This window comes from Gadus macrocephalus, chromosome 20 (assembly GCF_031168955.1).
Source record: "Gadus macrocephalus chromosome 20, ASM3116895v1".
Classification (NCBI taxonomy): domain Eukaryota; kingdom Metazoa; phylum Chordata; class Actinopteri; order Gadiformes; family Gadidae; genus Gadus; species Gadus macrocephalus.
In genome coordinates, this window is record NC_082401.1 from 4,786,688 (window position 1) to 4,807,840 (window position 21,153).

The window sequence follows — 21,153 nt, forward strand, 5'->3', positions numbered from 1 at the left end:
TATGAACAGCGGGCCCCTGGGGTGTGCGGTGGACAGCGGGCCCCTGGGGTGTGCGGTGGACAGCGGGCCCCTGGGGGTAGCAGTGGGCCCCTGGGGTGTGCAGTGGACCCACCCCAGGGGCACGCGGCTGGTGTTCCTGATGCAGTGGCTGCGCTGCGAGCTGGACCCCACCGCCGTAGGCTGGAGGTGGAGGCAGCCCTCCGCTTCCATGGCAACGCTCGGCTCTTCCACCCAGCTGAACACTGTAATTTCCTGGAAGACACACACACACACACACACACACACACACACACACACACACACACACACACACACACACACACACACACACACACACACACACACACACACACACACACACACACACACACACACACATATATACACACAAGCAACCACCAGTCAAATTATATAATATACAATGATCACTATTTTAAGTGAGTTTTCTTTATTATGCATTCTACCTTTGATCTTTTATTACATTTTCAAGTGTTTGCATGTGTTGGGAAAGCGTGGACTCAACATTTCATCTCCATCAGCGACTGCTGCTCGGTGTTCAATGTGTAAGCATCATATGACTAGAACAGGGTTAGTATGAGGCCCCTGTGGGTGGGCTCATAATCGTTGGTACCTGCGTGTTCATGGCACCGTTAAGCTGCAGGTTGAGGCTGAAGCCGTGTCGGGGACAGTCCTTGGTGGGGGTGGTTCTGAGGTGGAGGATCTGGTGGTGCCTGGGCAGAACCAGGCCACAGCCCGGCACCACAGACACCGAGCCCGCTAAGGGGGAGGACTGGTCGGGGTGGAGGTTGAAGGAGAGGGGCAGGTCTCCTGAGTTCTGGAGAAGAACCGTCCGGTAGGAGAGGAGGCTCAGTGCTGGGAAGACCTGAGGAGAGGAAATAGTCGACGGCCCATTGGTCAATCCCAACGAATGATGAGAGGAGCGCTCTGGTCAGGGGAATACATTTTCAGAAGGTCTAGTAAAAATACAATATATATATATATATATATATATATATATATATATATGTATATATATATATTTACGCTCAAACAAAAATAAAAATTTGGATATAATCTATAAACCTAGGCGGTTATATAATGACTTTCTTAGAGAATGAAAAATGATAAGACAACCACCAAAGAAATGTAATAATTATGTGTTATAGGCGGATTATTTGTTTATCAACACGGCGGATGCGCAAGCGGAAAGATGGCAAGAAGAAAAAATTGACTGGTTGCCATGGTTATCTCCGTGTGGAGAATTTGCAGTTGCGGTGTTAATTAGCGATTTTGTCAGCTTACTGTTACATTAAACTGTAATCAGACAACGCGGTTATATGCTATAGACCCTAAGTATCTGTGGTATAAAGGCTGGGACGAATTTCGAATAATAAATATGGACACTTTGTGTTGAAAGTATAGACCGTCGCGATTCCCATTGAAGCGCGCTGATTATTCTTCAAAGCGAGAGCTGGTAAATTGTGCAAAATGAATTAAACTGTAATCAGACAACGCGGTTATATGCTAGACCCTAGAGTATCTGTGGTATAAAGGCTGGGACGAATTTCGAATTATAACTATGTACAATCCACAACGTTAGCTCTCTGGCTCATAGCTCAGCGGACTAGAATTCCTCCCGTGGCCAAGTCGTAGCTACGGTCCGTCCTATTTATGTGAAAAACTTTATATTTGGATTGTAAAACTCATGAAAATTTAAATGAATGATCTTGTTTTCTTTTCTTTGGCAAGTGACCATGGTATAAGCGGGATAATGCCCTTCGAGGTGTCAAAAACTTGTTTGATCGATCGTAATTAAAGGAGACTACTATTTTAGGGAGATAAACTCAAACAGAGTTTACATTTAATAAGCATGCAATACGAATAAGAAAAAGCATAATTATTAAAGTATTTGAATTGTTTTATTATGGTGGCAAGCATGAAGTAGATTGAGTCTTATTGACAAGTCGGCTAATATTAACTTATTTTGGCTAATGCTCTCTAGAAAGGCCAGTTGTGGCTTGTATTGACTAGTATTTGCTATTACGGTATTAATATAGGCTTTCTCTGTGGCTAGTATCTCACCACTGTGGGGGGCTGTAGAGTGCAGCGTGGCACAAAGTGCTCCCGGCCCAGCTGAAAGGAGTGACCTATGACCCGGACGGTCACACACCAGGACGGGAACAGGAGCCCCTCCTCCACCTGGCCCGGCTCTCGCAGCACCTGGTGGGGTAGTGAATATTGATAGGAGTTTAGCATCAAATATGTGTGACGTAGTTCAAAGGATCAGGAGAATCAAGTTTTCTTTCCTTTCACTAAACAATCTCTGAACCAATGTTTAAGTTTCCTATAGCTACACTTATAAAGCTGTGAGAAACTGGGTTTAATGTGATTTCTTAAAAGAATATTGTATAAGATAATATTCGATTCTTCCATTTGGGAATATATACTGTGTGGAACCCTTTTAACAAAAACAAAAAGTTTGAACGGGAACAGGGATGATGACTTAGTATTGGGGTAACACTTTGTATTAAGGTGCACATATTTGCCATTAACTAGGTGCTTATCAATATGCCTATTAGCAACATACTGGCACTTTATTAGTAATTATTAGGTACATATTAATACCTTATTCTGTTTAACCTTATTTTACCCTTACTACTCCATTAATTAATGGAGTTTAACAAAGTCTCTGTTAAATAATTTGGTTAGGGTTAGGGTTAAATGTTGTTGAATGTTCATCTTTTTTTGTTTGCTGATTTAATGCATTGTAAGCATCTCTGTGTTGTAACTGGCATTGATGCACAAGACTATACTTATGTAATGCTTAAAATGAAATAATTGACCTGGGGACCTGTTTTTTTCATTGTACTCAGTTTTGGTTCAGTGCAGTAACCTGAATGCCATTTTGATCCTTTTCTGTATAGCTTGACTGATTGCTATTCAAAATAAATAAACCTGCATCTGTGATAACTTGGCTATCTTCTAACTACTATGTATGCTGTAATGACTTATAATTAATAAATATGAAAAGGTTGCAACTTTAGAATAGGGAACATGTTTGGGTTAATAAGGGTCAAAGCGCTTGTGAGTTAAATATGAACAAGACCCCACTTTAGAATAGGAAACATATTTTGATTTAATGAGACTTAAATAATAGTTAATACAGGTAATATTACCATTTGTAGTTTTGCTTTGTATTCCATAAGAATAGACTATACTAATACAGAGTAATAAAAAGGGAATGACTATTCTTGTGCTATTGCCCCTTTACCATGCCCAATGATCAAATCCAATAACGGCTTTATTTACAGTAATTAAGTAAGGGTAAAATAAGGTTATACAGAATAATGTATTAATATGTCGTGTCTAATAATTACTAATAAAGGGCCAATATTTTACTAATAGGCATATTAATAAGCACCTAGTTAATGGCGAATATGTGTATCTTAATATAAAGTGTTACCAGTATTTACTTTGAATACAGATGGTCTGATACATTCTTACTTTATAAATGGCAAAACACTCCAGCTGAGCTCCATGCAGTGCATTGAGCTGTTTGGGGTCGTAGCTCACACCAAACGAAGTGGACTTTCGTGGACTCAGGTCACATGACACAGGAGATACAGCGAATGGGGAGTCAGGGTCAGTGGTCCAAACCAGACTACAGCACAGAATCAAAGACAAAACAAAATAATCACTCCATTCTTACAGTGCAGAAGGAAGATTGAACAAACTGTGTATTTCTATATAGGACACTTTTGTCCATAGCCACCTATTTTAAACAGATGTCTTTAGATGCACAGCGGAGATAAAGATTCAACCTAGGAATTTTCAGTTGGGAGTCCAAAATCCTAACCCTCTAGAGCAGGAGTCGGCAACTGGAGGCCCGCGGGCCATAACTGGCCAGCAAGACATAATATCTGGCCCGCCAGATTAGTTATATTATATATTTTTTAGAATATCGAATATCTATATCTGTTAGCTGAAATGTAAAGGGCCGGATATATTGAATTTGTATTTTTTTCACAACCGTTTATGAATTTAAATGTATCAAATCCTGCTACTACCCCTGGAAGGTTAGAGACACACTCGTCACGGTCACGCGTAAGCTGCAAGGGGCTGAGCGGGAGTTATTGGAAACTATATACAATAACCAATAACCAAGGCAACCCAACATAACGTATTTTTGTGTGATACTGAACGCAGAGAAAGGAAGGAGGCCTATATACAATAACCAAGGCAACCCAACATAACGTATTTTTGTGTGATACTGAACGCAGAGAAAGGAAGGAGCTTTTGAAAAAAGTCCACAAAAGATTTAAGATGCCAAGCTCTGAGACTTTGCTGTTTCTACGCAAGTAGAGTCTCTGATGAGGCTACTTCGCCTACAGCTCTACTAACGGTGTGTAGGCTAAGAATGGAGGTTTGTGTGTGTGCGCAGTCAATCAGCACCCGCCGTGGTTAGTGTGCGTGCGTGCGTGTGTGTGCAGTCATGCCTCGTTTCCACTGCAGGGTGCGGTACGGTTCGGTTCGCCTCAGTCCGGGAGGGAGGGGGCGGTATAGCCCAGCTCAGTTCAGAGGTTGCGTTTCTACCGCCGACAGTACCCTTTATGGTAGGCCGGATTTCGATCGCCGCGGCAGCTACATAAACATCGTAAACAACGTCTTCCTCCCCAAGAATGCAGAGGAACGTCTCCACCTCCTTGTACGCCCAAGAAAGCGTTCTAAGCGACTTGTTCATTGTAAAGAATAATACCTCGAGGCTACTGTTTGTTTGTTTTTATCCCCACGTCGCCCGGAAGTGACGGTTCTGTCGACCAATCAACGGAGGGGGTGTGTAGCTCGAATTTTCCGGTACCCTTTCAGGCGTCTCGTCTCGTTTTCAGAACCCCAACGGGGGAGTACTGAAAACGAGGGCAAAACGAGTACGGCTCAGTCCGGGTCACGCCCGTGGGCGGTGGAAATGCAATCCGTACCGCACCTTTGCGAACCGAACCATACCTCACCCTGCAGGGGAAACGCGGCATCAGTCAGCACTAGTGGTGCAACGGTTCACGGGTTTCCCGTGATCCGTACGGATCAACCCTCACGGTTCGGGACACCGGAAGAGGACATGTTTATGTTTGGTTGTAGTCTTTTCGCTCGGTTCTCCGTATCAAGAGTAGGGCTAGAACCGAGCGAAAAGACTACAACCAACGTCCCTTGCAATGAGCAATGAGTCTTCCAACCGAAATCAATGGATTTACAAAATGCCAAATAAAACACGACAGAAACTGTATTTCGCTACCATACTTGATGAAAAAAAAAAAAGAAGAGGATGTCTGCATTGCCTTGGGAGAGTGTAGACTCTCAACTCTCCCCAGGCAATGCAGACATCCTGAATTGTAAATCAAGGGTTAGGGATTATTTTCTATCCATGTTAAAAAGAAGGAATAATGCCTCAGATTGCAATTTTTTAAGCATTGACTATGCTTAAAGGAAGCAGGATAATTACCTAATTTTTCACTTTATTTTGTTTTTACACATTTGAAGATTTTATTTAAAGTCACATTTGTCTTGTTATCTTTATAATTGTTGTTGATCCGAAAATGATCCGACCCGTGACTCAAAAACCATGACACGATCCGAACCGTGAGTTTTGTGATCCGTTGCACCCCTAGTCAGCACCCACGTGGTGTGTGTGTGTGTGTGTGTGTGTGTGTGTGTGTGTGTGTGTGTGTTGTGTTGTGTGAAGTGTTTTAAGAATGGTTGGCTGCTTTTTTAGGTGCGCACTACTGCCCTCCCTCCAGCAAAATGCCTTTCTACACTGCCAAGCCGGTTCGGTCGAGGCTTGGCACGCCTGGCGATTTCACTGTCTTATCTCAAGTTTCCTGTGTAAAACAGAGGGGGGGCTTTCTTGGTTCACTGGAGAAGGCGGGGCTGCGCATGGACTCTCGACCTCTTTAGAATAATTGGCATATTCCCGAATGTTTTTAGTTATTTATGAATGAAGACACCCGCATGCAAGAATGATTTCATACCTGAGTGTAGGCTAGAAACGCGATTAACTATTTACAATTGCAAAAACACCAACGTATTCTTTATTTTGCAGACCACTTGTTTTTTTACTGACAAAAGCCTCGTAAGGACAGTTCTTCTGCGTCTCTCTCGTAGATCGCACCATTTTTCAACGTCTTTGTTTAATACGACTGCATCACCTTCTCTCACATGAACAGCAGCTCACGGATTTCACTTTCTCTCCAGTTAGAACTGCTCATGATGATATCGCTGCGTTGTCTATGGAGACAGTGCAGCAACACCTCTACCCAAGCCCCCTCCCCCCCTCGGAACCGCAAAGCCATCGCATTTATATCAGAATGTAACCCAATAAACCGCCAATGTGTGTAGGGTCCGGGAGGGCAAATTGGGGTGCTAGCTCAAGCAGCCAATTTACCTCAGGCAGTGTAAACGCGCGGACCGTGCAGCGAAAAAGGCGTGCATAAGACGGCATATACACTGCCAAATATGCAGACAGGAAAGGAGGAGCGGCTTTACGTGTGGCCTTTGCATATAATGACGCCTCGTTTCCACATACGTATGTTTTTCGTATCCGTGCTTCCGTAAATTTACGGAAGGAGTCGCTAGTGTTTTACGTACGGGCATGAATTTATTTACGGACAAAAGATGTTAGGAGGAAACCGATGGATTGCTTACTCCGGGTAGGAAATGAGTCCTTAGCCCAAGTGAAGGAGTTCAAGTAGGCTACCTCGGGGTCTTGTTCGCGAGTGAGGGTACTATGGAGCGTGAGATTGGCCGGAGAATCGGAGCAGCGGGGGCGGTATTGCGTTCGCTTTACCGCACCGTTGTAACGAAAAGAGAGCTGAGCCGCATGGCAAAGCTCTCGATCTACCGGTCGATCTTCGTTCCTATCCTCACCTATGGTCATGAGGGCTGGGTGATGCCTGAAAGGACGAGATCGCGGGTACAAGCGGCCGAGATGAGTTTTCTGCTCCTTTACTTAGAAAGGAGTCAGCTTAGGTGGTTCGGGCATCTGGTAAGGATGCCCACTGGGCGCCTTCCTTGGGAGGTGTTTCAGGCACGTCCAGTGGGGAGGAGACCTCGGGGAAGACCCAGGACTAGGTGGAGAGATTATATCTCAACACTGGCCTGGGAACGCCTCGGGATCCCCCCGTCAGAGTTGGTCAATGTGGCCCGGGAAAGGGAAGTCTGAGGCCCCCTGCTTGAGCTGCTCCCCCCGCGACCCGACCCCGGATAAGCGGACGAAAATGTAGACAAAAGATGTGGGAGCGTATGATAATGGCCGTTTTTAGGAGACCGGTACTTTGGAACATGAGGATCGACATATAGGCTACAGAGATAAAAACAAAACCAACCAGGCTTGGAAAGAGATCGTTGAGGAGTTTGGCCTGCCAGGTAGTACTTACAAGTTTTGTGAAAAACATAAAAACTTTCATACGGTATCTCCGTAAAACGACGGCGAAACGTATATTACGGACATACCGGACAGAAATTTTACGGAGGGGAGGAGTCTCGGAGGAAAAACGGACATTACGGAGAATCACATAGGAATTAATGGACTTTCGGTCGGAGACGGTTGGATCGCATACGAGAATGTACGTATGTGGAAACGAGGCGTGAGACCCTTTCTACGGACACATTTACCTGGCAGACTCCGGTGGAGAACCAGGCTGACAAATGCACACGTTTTTCACTTCATCTTCATATTTAGGGTTAAATTACAAGATCAGCAAATAAATCATTCAAATACCAACGGGATGTTCCCCGCTCGGCTACATAATGAAATAACTTATTTTTCTTCTTTTATGCAATAATCACAATAACGTTTGCTGTTTATAACGTGATCAGGCATGACGTTTAGGGCATACAACGTTTATATGTACGTCTTTTAAGAGTCATCTAGTGCTTGGTAGGCATATGACTAGCCAGCTGACGGGCCTGCACTTTCATTAAGTCCAGATGCACTTTCATTTATCAATTCCTTGAACTAGCCTTTGATAATGTTCTGGCCCGCCACCTACTGGCTGGAAAAAAAATTGTCCCGAGGCAAAACTTAGTTGCCGACCCCTGCTCTAGAGTCTAGACTAGCATATCCTGCACCCAGCCTACTCAGGAATGTTGTCTTGTACCCCTCTTGAATGGAAGGATGACTTGTTAAACAATAGGTACGCAAAAAGCCCTGGATGTGTTAGTAGGCACCTGACCATCCCCTTTGTACGGTTTGTGATGCAGACAGACTGCGAGGAAGAGCGCGAGGGAGCGGATGGAGCACAGTGGAAGACCAGCTCGGCGGGCTCCACGCTGATGTGGGAGGAAGATGATGAGGAAGAGAGGGGGGAAAGGCCTCCTGAAGAGGCTTGGTAATACTCCTCCGTGAGGGAGTTCTCAGAGAGGATGTCTGGGCTCTCCGCACTGCACTCGCTCGACTCCTGGAGAGAACAGAGAACCCCCAATGTCAGAATAGGAACCTCTCAACAAAGACACAAACACACAAACCCGGAACTCTTCCTCTAAACAAACAACAGCTAGTTTCGTTCATTAGCTGCACCTAGGGGATTGGCGATAACACATTGTGGACTCAAATATTGGGAGGCCTTTTTCTCTCTGAACCTGGAAGATCCACCACTCCAAAGAAAACATCACGAGAGCTGCACATTTGAATCCATAAATGAGGCTGAGTATGTGTGCCATTCCGCAGCTGTGATGGCAACAGCTAGCCTAGAAATCTAGACGCCCCTAGCGGCAGCAAATTTAATTTGCAGCCAGGGAGGTCTAGCCTTCTGTCGTTGTTTTTCGCTGCTGGAAACAGAAAAAGGGACAGGCCAATCAGATCGTGAGGGGTGGAATCGAGCCGAATGACGACAGAGCTGCGACGGTTGCGTGTTAGAGGTAAACAATAATGGCTGCTCTTTCGACTCGGCTTTGGCCGCGATTCTTCAAGACTTGAAGTTATCATTTTCTTTGAGAAATGAACAAAGAACTTCACTGAAGTCTTTCCTTGAAAGAAAGATGTATTCTGAGTTTTTCCGACCGGATACGGTAAAAGTTTGATTTTAGAGCGACGGAGATTTCCGGCGCTCTGACTACGTCACCTTCTTCGTTGCTCTGATTGGTTGTAGCGCTATCCTATTGCGTGCAGAGGGAACTTGAAAGACAACCGTTTATCCCGCCCACACTGCCACCGTACGAGACCAGATCCAATATCTTTCCGATATGGGTCTGGATTGCCAGGCTAGGCAACAGCAGTAGACAAACTTGTCAATCTTTCGCATGTGAGTCATTCCTCTCTCAAAGCACTGTTATTTATTTATTCATGTCCATTATTTCAAGCCTCAAGAAATTAAAAGATTAGCCACATTAAGCTCCTCATGTCCCACCCCCATCCCCACCCATCCCTGTGGTACCTCGTCTAGCAGACACAGCGCCCCCTGGTGGTCCAGGCGCAGGCTGCGGTTCTGCAGCATGGCACTGAGCTGGTCCGGAGGGTACAGCGTGAGCCCGCGGCGCCGATGGAGCCGGTACATGGTCAGGTGTTTGGGTCGGAGGACGGCTGGCTTCTGGAGCTCAGAGTGGCAGGTACCGATGACATCAAGAAACACGGGGCCCTAGAGCCAATACAAAAAAATAGGTCACAGGTCATCACTGGGTAGTGTCTAGATAGCTTGTGATTGCAATCATTGCAGAGTCAGGGTATTTGGTCTGTAATAGAGACTGTATAAAGAGGTCTGAATGTACACATTTTAAATCCTGTGTTAAGGCCGACCTACCCTATGCAGTATAAGACAAGCAACCCTCCGGTGGTGTATCATGGGGGATTGGGGCCTGTACGCCACCTTTAGTGTGATATGGCTGTTTGGCTGCAGAGTGCCCCCTGTTGGCTGGACGCTGAACACGCTGTGACCACAGCCGTCCAAATCCCATTGGTAGACGGCCTCACAGGGGGAGGAGTTCACCAGATCCACGTTTCTCATGGCCGCCTGTCCTTGGTCAAGATGGCCAAAGTCCAGCATGGAGCAGGATAAGGTCACGATGGGGCCTGAACGACAACATGAGTCCATTGGTTAAAGGAAAACCTTGTGAGCTTTCATCCTGAACTCTATTTTCTAATCCTTTTGGGTCAAAGGTATTTATGCAAATGACTTGTGTGAAGTTGGTCCAGTATTGAGCGAGAACATTGCAGCCGTGATCCACGAAAACAGGCTTCAGGGGAATCCTTTGCGGCAATAGCACCCCGTCAATATGTGTCCCCCAAAGTGATGTCTTTTACCAACGACTCAGATTATATTCTAACATTATGGAAAGGATCCTGCAGAGAAATACTTGTTTTCTCTTTACCTTTGGCTTTTTCTGGCCTGGTCGTTTTTTTGTATAACCGTGTCTCGCTCAAAGAGAAGTCTCACTCTGAAATCTCGTTGTTGCCTTATTGCAGGAGGAATTACTATTGTCATTAAAATCTTAATTCTCCTTCACCCAAATATTTTAGATAACAGTAAATAACTAGTCCAACACAACAAACTCTCCTCTCTCCAGCTCTCACTCACGTTTCAAAATCTCTTCCTGCAAAAACTGTGCTTGTCTCATTGAGCAAGCCCCAACTAAATGGATGGTCCTAGAATGGTTATGAATAATTAATTCATAAGAAAGGCTATGATTGACTGCCAACAACTTATATCTATAAATTGCCTTCATCCACATACCTATACAGGTCCCGGTGAGTTTGAGCTGGGTTTTGTTTAACGCCCCTGGACACACAAGAGTCAAGTAGTCGACTGCAACAGTGTCCACAACAACTGGGCTGTAGTGGACTGTAGCTCTGAGCGATGACCCAGGCGCAACCTCCCCAGAGCTGACATCACAGCTAAACTCGGACCCCAGCTGGGGTGTCCCCCCTTGCAGGCAAGAGAAGGCAAACGATGCAGTCACCTGGAGGAAAGGCGAGAGGAGAACTCAGAGACATGGAGTATAGAAACAGAAAATAACATTATGTTTTACTATTTACACACTGATCAGAAGCTTTCATCCAAACAAACTAGCGTACACAACAGGCCAATAGATACAGGTCATAAGCAGGTGTTAGGGGTGAGGGTCTGGACATTGGGGATCAAACCTTTGGCTGGGAGTCAATACCCTAACCACTATTAGACCATCCGGTTCTTGCTATTTTAAATTCCCTAGTCTTACAACTCTGACTTTAGATAATATCTTAAGCCCAGAGTAGATTTTCGAGGACCAGCTCAAATCAGGCTGAACAGGGCGTGTCACTTTTCATATTCAAGCAATAATGTGGCCGAAAGTGGGAAACTGTAACTGCGTCATTAGCAAACTCAAACTGAGCCAGCAGTCGTAAACTGTAATAAAGTGTAGAATATCTAAGTAGCAAATCAGGAAATAAAGTGTTACTCCTTGTTACTGCAGTCCTGGTTTCCGGCTCTGGGCGCCACCCTGAAGATTTTATTCCCTTACAGGGACTTGAACGTTTTGACGTTCTAAAAGGTTGAGGGATGAATTAGACCTGTGCTACAGAGGATACTGCAAGTGGTACATGGGATTTTATTCTAGACCCATTTACAAAGAAATAATGTCGATAATTGAAAATAAATATATTATAAATATTGTTTACTGAATGTAGTATTCTGGCATGTTATAATTCCAAAAATGCTCCACATTCTCCCACTAGGTCTGATTATGCAAAATACCAACCTTGCCATTACCGTTGTTATGCGGTAATAACACACTTATAGCCCTATCACCAGCTCACTATTGTCCTGCACATCTGGTGCGCCAGAGCATTAGCATTATTGTTGGCATTGACTAAACTAAACTAAATAATGACAAAACGAGATGATGGTTTTCACTATGGAGTGAGTGTGTCTGAAGACCAAACAAGACCAAGAGGACTCATGTCCAAATTTGGAAAAGTTGTCCATGCTTTAAGATTATTGTAACAGCCTCTTTGCAGGCCTTTCAAAACAAGCTCTTAGCAGCTACAGCTGTTTCAGAATGCAGCAGCTAGAGTTCTAACAAAGACCGAAAGACGTGAAAACATTACACCAATCCTCCAATCCCTGCATTGGCTCCCTGTATGGTAGTGTTGATTTTCAAAATACTGCTGCTCAGCCATAACTCACTTAACGGTTTAAGGCCAAAGTATTTCACTGAATTGTTCAGCTAAATGAACCTCTAGACCTTGGAAAGCTGCATTCAGCTACTATGCAGCACATAGCTGGAATAACTTCCTAAAGATCTGGGGTCTCATTTATAACCGTTGCGTACGCACAAAACGGGGCTGAAATTGGCGTACGTGACTTTCCACGCCAAGGTTGTGATCTATAAAAAACCAACTTGACGGGAAAATGTGCGCAGCCCTAAGCAAACTCTGACCCATGCGTACGCATGGTTTGGAGGAAAAGGAGAATTGGCGACACAGATGGTGTGGTGGTGAACTGAAGTCAGACCGAAGAATTGTAGAGTCAGAAGAACGATTATGTTTTATCATCGCCCTTCATGAATTTAATTTCAACCCGTATCATGCGTTAAATCCTAATCAGAATAATTTAAGTCAACTGCGTTATTTCTCAGTTATAACTCCAGAAACATCTTCTTAGAATAGAAATAAAAAAATAATCTCTATATTTAATCCCGTCACTCCATACTGTCCACGGACGGCGCGACTGCATGGAATAAAGCATCTGTCCAACATGTGTCAATAACATAATATTTTTATGTGACACTGTAAACACATAATCAAATGTCAATTAAATCCCAAGTGTGGAAAACCAAGCCACACTCCTCATCACAATCGTTGTCCGTTACTCTTGATGCTTTTCATGACAAATCAGGCATTAAAAAGGGGTTATGTTCAAGAACATTTTACGTGGGTGATTACAAACCGATTATCCAAGGTGTTCTCGGTCTTATTACCGTAACCCCATAAATGCAGAGGTGAGCGCCGTGGTAATGCTGCACCATAGGCACTTCTGGCGGACCATGCAAATGGCAGGATTCGGAGGGAGAGGGTATTTAGGGACCATAACGATTTATTGGTAGGCTACATAAAAATATGTAACTCTATGTCTTTCTTAATTCTGGGACTGTGCGCTCCGTGCTACTGACAGAGTTCACTGCTGCAGCAACATGTTGCCACTCACTCTGCTTTTTGTTGTTTGCGATCCCAATCCCGTGACCGCCGAACAAAACTACCTTTTGGGCCTCCATCTCACCCACAAGTGTCTCCACTTCAACCTCGGTGAAATTTCGCTTTCTTGCTTTTCTCAGTACTTCTGCCATTGTTTCCGACCAGACATAATACTTGCATCTGAGTCTGTTTTATATGCAGATCGAATTCATCACGCAAAACTTGGCTTCTGGGCGTACGCACATTTTTAGTAACGATCCCACGCAGTTTTATAAATGAGACCCCTGATACTTGCTCCACCCCTGACTACATTTTAATCAAGGTATTATTATTTTATTAAAATGTATTTATCTATTTTCTTTGATAAATGACATGTTTGTATGTGCAGCACATGGAGTCTAGCCTGGGTATGCCAATGTTGCCTTGCGCGCGATTTCATTTCGCGCTGCTAGGCACCCTGGATTCCATGGATCCAATTTTCGCCTGAGATAGGGAACCAATCACAGAACGGGGAGGGACGGCAAGACGATGACGATGTCTATGCGACACATCGAAGCTTGTAGTTTACGGATCCAAAATGGCAGCAGACGCGTTACCTTTCGATGCAGCCATAGATAGTGTTCTAAGTAGTTTAAAACGCAAGTTTATTTTGAAAAAATTGCAACTTTCGGCGTTAAACTCTTTCATTACCAAGAAGGATGTCTTTGCCCTGCTACCAACAGGCTTTGATTGAGTATGAGCTACGCACAGACTCATATGATAGACATTCGTAGCGCCCAATAAATAGGCTGCGGGCAATCGTAAACCCCGCCTCAAATACGAGAAAATGAATGTGTGTGGTTCCCAGACCTCATCTCAATGTAGAATGAGATGAGGTCTGGCGTTAGCCAGGCTACATGGAGTCTGTCTTGTGTATGAAATTTGCTGCATAAATAAAGTTGACTTGACTGAATAAACACACTTATGCAGGCCTCAGACCTATTCTTTAGTCTGCTTTCCACTGGCCTTGTAGCCTAGAAATCTAGACGCCCCTAGCAACAGCAAATTGAATTTGCAGCCAGGGAGGTCTAGCCTTCTGTCGTCGTTTTTCGCTGCTGGAAACAGAAAATGTGAAAGGGCAATCAGATCGTGAGGGGCGGAATCGAGCCGAATGACGACAGAGCTGGGACTGTTCCGTGTTAGAGGTAAACAATAATGGCTGCTGCTGCTGGCGAACAGCTGTCTTTGTACTCGGCTATGGCCGTGACTCTTCAAGACTTGAAGTTATCATTTTCTTTGAGAAATGAACGAAGAACTGCACTGAAGTCTTTCCTGGAAAAGAAAGATGTATTCAGAGTTTTGCCGACCGGACACGGTAAAAGTTTGATTTTAGAGCGACAGAATTTTCCGTCGCTCTGACTACGTCACCTTCTTCATTGCTCTGATTGGTTTTAGCGCTATCCTATTGCGTGCAGAGGGAACTTTAAATACAACCGTTTATCCCGCCCACAATGACACCGTACGAGACCAGACCCAATATCTTTCCGATATGGGTCTGGCTTGCCAGGCTACTGGCCTTGAACTTTTTGCAGTACTACTTGTATAAAGAGGGCGCTGTCACTCTTTGCTGAGCCACTGCGTGTATTTATCTATTGTTTACCATTTGAATATGAGGTGGTTCACGAAAGATCTTTGGTAGTAGGCCCTACACCTAAAGTCAAAGGTTAGGAACGCATGAATAAGACAGTGTGAGGAACGTCAGCCAGGAGCTATAGCTGTATTTTAGTTTAAATGAATGAGGTATAAGGTAAGTGTGTATCTAGACACCATTCAGGCTGGAACACAATGAGACTGAATGGATTAAATAACTTCACGTTCACATGTTTCTGTTATAATGCATGGCACCATCGATGTGCAATGCAATGTAATGTACCGGGATCTAGTACTCACAGGTGACATGTTGCAGATGGTAAAGGGTTTCTTGCGGTGGCAGCCTATTGCTACTGAGCCAAAGAGCAACTCTGGAGCGGCTTCAGGATCCTCCTCTCCCTCTGTGCACCTCAGCTGGAGAGAGGGGTACTTGGCTGAAAGTGAGGGCATTATGTGTCAAATCCCAAATCGTTAAAGTTCATTCATTCATTACATGTTCATGTTCTTCCCCAATCTATTTTCTTCCTGATGGTTTTTCTCAAATTCACATGAAAGGGTTATTCATTGGTGATCCATACGTATAGGCTCTTGCTGAAAGCCGTTAGACCGCTAGTATCTCCTTAGGTTCAGGGGACCACCCTGATGTCAGAGTCCACGTTCTGTTTCAGGCCCCGTCCACACGAAGCCGAAACGGGCGAAACCGTTCCGGTTTCGATCTATCCGGTTTCAGAGTATCTCCGTAAAGACGGAGTCAAGCGAAACCGGGTAGATCTGTAGAAACGCTGTAGTACACATGCCAGGCCCATAAGGGGCGCTGCTTCTGCTACAGAAATCCAGAAGAAAAATAAATAATAAGAAGAGGCGAGTATGCGCATAAAGGCTGTCCCCCGAACCACTTACAACACAAACAGTCAGTCAACAGTCTCAATAAATAATGGCTTAGCAACCCAACAAGGGACATGATTTGCTGCAGAACGATTACAAGGCTGTAGTCCGCCATCATCTTTGTTGTGAGTTCTGAGAGGCGGGCTTAACAGTCATTGGCTAGAGGGTCGAGGCGATGACGTCATGGTTTACGGTTTCAGTCGGTTTCAGGCATCCACACAAATCCAAAACGAAACCGGGTAGATTTGAAACCACCTCCAAGGGTGGTTTCAAAAGTTTACGGTTTCGGTCAGCAGATTCGCCGGCTTCGTGTGGACGGAAGGCCGAACCGTACAAGACCTTTGCGGTTTCACCATGAAATCGGCTTCGTGTGGACGGGGCCTAATGGTGCGTTTTAATATCCATCCGTCTCGGAGGTCCGAGGACGTTGCCTAGCGACATGCACAAACACGCCCCTTTTCCTCGGACGGCGATCTCGCCATCTCGGTTGAACTCAGTGGTGACCGAGCGAAATTCCAAGACAGAATTCAAGATGGCTGCGCCCATTGTGACTTGAAGTATGAACTGTTTTCATTGTGCTTGGACCACTTTGGTGGTTTAAATGGTAATTTCAATCACTCGTATTACTGCAATACCTTACTGCGTCCGTATCTCTACCTATGTACACAAATATATTGCATTTGTGTACAGCACTTTGGTCAACTACAGTTGTTTTAAATGTGCTATATAAATAAACTTGACTTGACTATGGCCTATAGCCTACTTATATTGGATCGCCTGGTCCTCTGCCAATGCTACCGCGACAACAGCTTTCCGGGTGGCGTCCATGTTTTCCTCCAACGACCGAGCGAAATAATAAAACGCTTGAAGTGTGGGCGTGGCGTCAGATCCGAGATCCGAGTCGGTTCGCAGAGAATACTCGAACGCAGCATTAGTCTGCGGATCAGTCTAGTCTCGAGAATGTGGAAAGCCTCTCCCACAAAGGTTAAGATGAAAGGTCCAATCAGTGCAAGGTCCAATAGGTCCATTTATCCAAAATGGACCGAATAACGATGTTAAAAGATCATTAGAAATCGGCAATTAAGGCAGAGCAGGAGGAGAAGGGAGTTCTCAGATGCCATCTTCTCAGAGGACAAGATGTCTTTGACATTCAGACATAACCCAACCCAACTCCAAGTGCTTCTGCAGCTGTGAAATTCTACATGGACCTGCATTGGGCCAGACCACTCACCTTGTCCTCGAAGGAGCACAGTGCATCGGCCTAGCAGCTCTTCTCCTGTGTCGCCAAACCTGCAGAAAGCCTCCCGCTGGTGCACCAGCGCCTCGTGTGGCTGGAAGACCACAGTGATGAGACCTTCCTGGCTGGGCTCCAGCAGGCCTTGGTCTGGGCTCACATGGAACGGTGGTGGACACTCCCACTGGAACCATGTATGGAGTTTACTGGGAGGGAGCACACAGCAGGGGGTTGAGAGTGCCACAGCAGTGGAGGGGGTTGAGAGTGCCACAGCAGTGGAGGGGGTTAGAGAGAGAGAGAGAGAGAGAGAGAGAGAGAGAGAGAGAGAGAGAGAGAGAGAGAGAGAGAGAGAGAGAGAGAGAGAGAGAGAGAGAGAGAGAGACTTAAAAGGTGGGAGAGAGGGGATTCATAAAAAGAAGAGACAGTAATAGATTGAGAAAGAGAGACATGAAAGAGTGAGAGAGGAAAAGATTGAAAGGGACATTTTGAAGAGACAGAGATAGTGAAAGAGTGAGAGGGGGAAAGACAGCCTTTCTTTTGTTTGTTTATTATGCTGTATATCCAGACGTAAAGTGACACAACAAGACTCAAAAACAAAAGCAAAAACTGAAATTCCCAAACTACGTAAAGATTCTGCAGCCGTTCAAACATACATGCAAACTCAGACACATGTTACTTATCCAGGCGTACCTTTGGTTCTTTAACACCAGCGTGGTTTGTGTGGAGTGCTTCAGGGCACAGATTGGCAGCAGGACAGAGTCTGGAGCCACCAGGGCGTGGCGGGGGAGTGTGGCCCGAAGAGACACCACAAAGCTGCCGTCCCTCCCTTCAAAAGCTACGCTGTCCTCGTACTCACACTGAACAGGAGGAACAGAGGCTTATGATACGGCCACACTGAACGTGTTACGTGCGTTAGAGGCGTTGAAAATCGGCATATTTGCATAGGGAACCATTGGTTTAGGCGCGTAGATGCGTTACAAGCGCTAAAGCAGCGCGTTAGGCACGTTGGACGCGTTTTAAGCACCTAAATAACATCCCCAACGCACCAACGCGCCCAACTCACCAACGCGCAGAGTTCAAAAAGTTTTACTTTTGACGTGCCAACGCGTGAAGTTTAGATTCTCTGCCCGAGCCCGAGCCGTCCCGCGGGCCGGGTCGGGGCCGATATTTCCCACCACTATCCTCGGGCCGGATTGAGAACCGATTTAAACCCTTTTTTTAAATCATTGTAGTTTAGCTATGGTATTTATGGTATGCATGCCTTAAGTTACCCTCTCGTGTGGGCTGAAGGTGAGCGGGAGAGGGTAGGAGGTGCCTGGGCTGATGAGGATCTGCTGGGTCAGCACACTCCTGAAGTACTTGGACACTGGAGCCCTGGGAGGACACACACAACGGGTTAACTTTTTTTATGGCTTAAGAGAGAAGTATACTTTGAATTCAGCATTCGATTTGTGTGTGTGTTTGCGTGTGTGTGTGTGTTTGTGTCTGTGTGCCCGCCTGTGTGTGTGTGTGTGTGTGTGTGTGTGTATATGTGCATGTGTAAGCGTGTTTTTTATGTGTGTGTGTGTGTGTCTTTGTGCCAGCCTGGGTGTGCGGGTGTGTGTGTGTTTGTGTGTGCGTGCGTGTGAGTGTGTATTTGTGTGTGTGTGTGTGTGTGTGTGTCCGCCTGGGTGTGTGTGGGAAGTGTGTGTGTGTGTATGTGCGTGTGTGAGTGTATGTGTGTCCGTGTGTTTGAGTTTGTCTATGCATGTGTATGCACGCATGTAAGGGTATCCTCATTGTTTCACAACCTGAGCCGTAGTTTCTGCAGCTTGCTGTGGACATTCTTTAATACTAAGGTCTTGGTGAAGTTCTTCCCCAACTCCCAGTCTTCCCACAGCAGCTCTGGGGAGGTCTCCACACCCAGAAAGCAGCACCTTTGGCTGGGTGGCCGTGGATGGGGCTCCCTTGGTCGTTGGGGCTCCCCTGATGGCTGCGAGCTGTGGCACTGTTAACACGTGAAGCAAGCAGCTCAAGGAAGGATACACAAGGTCAAAGCATTGAGAAGACACCTAGTATATTGCACCACAATGTCACTAGGAAGAGGACACTCCAGAACTTCCACAAAGCCTGGTACCATTGACCTTTGGTCAGGGTTAAATACCTAGTTTCTATTACTTAAAGATGTTCACAGGACGAAAGAGGAAAAGAAGGAAAGGTTGATCGAGTAGATTCAGCAGTTTAGTTGCATTATACATTAAAGTAATATGAATAGTATTTAGATGATTATAATAATAATAATTATTATTATTATATGATAGGTTATAATATACCACCACCGCATATTTTCACTTTTATTGGGATGAAGTGTTCAATATTCTTTAAACAGACCAACCATGAGAAAACAGAGATGGTTGTGAAAGATGTAGAAAAGACCAGCCCATACATACACCTCTGTATTAAAGCAGGCTGCACTGGAACACAAAGCCATTCCCACACACATGGGCTCTTTCATGGATACATTTTGCACATACTCATCAAATGATGCTTATGCTGTAAAAACTATAGTATGTGTGTGTGTGTGTGTGTGTGTGTGTGTGTGTGTGTGTGTGTGTGTGTGTGTGTGTGTGTGTGTGTGTGTGTGTGTGTGTGTGTGTGTGTGTGTGTGTGTGTGTGTGTGTGTGTGTGTGTGCCTGCGTGTGTGCCTGCGTGTGTGGGGTGGCTATTTTACTTACTCTAACATCATCCATGTTGCTTTTGGGGGTCCACCCTGATGATGACTCCAGGTGGAGGGGATTCTGAGGGGGTCAGAACGACTGAAGAGAAGAGGAAGTGGTTCCCGGGGTGCAAAGGTCAGATCAGTCAAACGGTGCAAGATATTCTGGTGTGACCCCCGACCGAAAGGTTACGGTTTTTGAACCCCGATGTCTGCAGTCTGCATCCCTTTCATCTGGCTTCTCATCCACAACATTTACCTCAAAACGGATTGTTCTTGGAAACTGCTGTTTCGATTAACTTTTTAACTAAAAAATGTATACAGAATAAATGACAGATTAGTTCTAAAATAAAAGACGTTTGAAGTGTAGGCCTGTGTACCACATGGACTGAGTTCAGTCTTCAGCATTCAGCTCAGTGTTTAACCTCCATGTAAAACAGGCTGCTACAGGCAGTGTTGCCAGATTGGGCCGGAAATCTGGCCCATTCTGGCAACACTGGCTACAGGTTCAGTCATGTACGGCGAAAAAGACCTCCAAACTCCATTAAAACTAGTCAAAATGCAAAGTTATGATCCTCAAACGGTGAACTCGCTTCCCGTCAAATAATTCAAGTTTGAAAAATGAAAATGTCATTAAATAAAACCCCACCATGGTGAGCTGAAGAGACGCTTCTTTTTCCTTGACTTGACGTCTCCAACGGCAGCGGAGAGAGACGCCTGATCGTTGCCATGGCAACGAAAGCAGCTCTGGGTGCCCATATTTGGCAGGTTCCGCTTCCGCATAGGTGCCCACTGCCCACCCACCGCTCCCACGCAGGAAAATGCATGAAAAATACCTGTTGATGTTTTCATATTTTTTGCCCAAATGTATATATGATGTACATAGTATGCTCTGATATAATAACCTATCTGAATAAGAATAATTACAACAACACAAAAGATTGGTTTGGGCGCTTTTAATCCCAAATCCGTTAGGTAATATGCATAGGACATCTAAACAGCAAAGATTTACCAAATAATTACTATATTATCCTATTATTATTGCGTAAAAATAATGTTTTTTACAATCCAAAACCAGTTCAATAGCTATTAAAGTGCGTATTGGAAGTTAGATACTGCAGTGAAGAATCATATAGGAAAAAAATTCAAATACACGATTATTTAGTTTTTATTAATAAATCTACACTACAAGTGGCATCTTGAGCCGTTTTTGTGATACAATTTTACTTCCGCATCTCAAACGCTCGTTTTCGAGCGTGACGTAGGAATTGGTAGACGGACGTTCTAATCATCATAGACTACATAGGCAACATAACAACAATGGATAACAGTTTCGGACCACTTCCGTACAATTTTGAGCCAGCTAGCCGTGAGGGAGAACAGCAACCACCTAAAAGGGGGAGACACCATGGCAATAGGAGGGAGATAGAGTTGTGGTGTCAGGAGAATTATGGTGAACCAGGAGCGGCTGAACATCAACACGGCCACGGAGGAAGAGCTCATGACCCTGCCCGGGGTCAACCGCCCCGTGGCGCGGAGCATCGTGGAGTACCGGGA

At 45.1% G+C, this 21,153-nt stretch overlaps 1 protein-coding gene across 2 annotated transcripts in view; it reads right to left on the reverse strand.

Moving 5' to 3' along the window:
• cfap65 (cilia and flagella associated protein 65) overlaps positions 1 to 20,297 on the reverse strand; it is a 36,516-nt gene extending 16,219 nt beyond the window's left edge. For both annotated transcript variants that reach the window (XM_060040124.1, XM_060040123.1), the window contains exons 1-15: positions 20,246 to 20,297; positions 19,616 to 19,696; positions 18,692 to 18,888; positions 18,173 to 18,275; positions 17,592 to 17,758; positions 16,899 to 17,107; positions 15,083 to 15,216; positions 10,716 to 10,941; positions 9,786 to 10,054; positions 9,423 to 9,623; positions 8,218 to 8,447; positions 3,505 to 3,661; positions 2,083 to 2,220; positions 632 to 883; positions 113 to 252 (exon numbers count right to left, since the gene is read on the reverse strand). In XM_060040124.1, the coding sequence (XP_059896107.1) occupies positions 113 to 252; positions 632 to 883; positions 2,083 to 2,220; positions 3,505 to 3,661; positions 8,218 to 8,447; positions 9,423 to 9,623; positions 9,786 to 10,054; positions 10,716 to 10,941; positions 15,083 to 15,216; positions 16,899 to 17,107; positions 17,592 to 17,758; positions 18,173 to 18,275; positions 18,692 to 18,888; positions 19,616 to 19,630 (2,438 nt within the window). In that variant the 5' untranslated portion in view covers positions 19,631 to 19,696; positions 20,246 to 20,297. The remainder of the gene's footprint in view (positions 1 to 112; positions 253 to 631; positions 884 to 2,082; positions 2,221 to 3,504; positions 3,662 to 8,217; positions 8,448 to 9,422; positions 9,624 to 9,785; positions 10,055 to 10,715; positions 10,942 to 15,082; positions 15,217 to 16,898; positions 17,108 to 17,591; positions 17,759 to 18,172; positions 18,276 to 18,691; positions 18,889 to 19,615; positions 19,697 to 20,245) is intronic.
• Between the last annotated feature and the right edge of the window lie 856 nt (positions 20,298 to 21,153).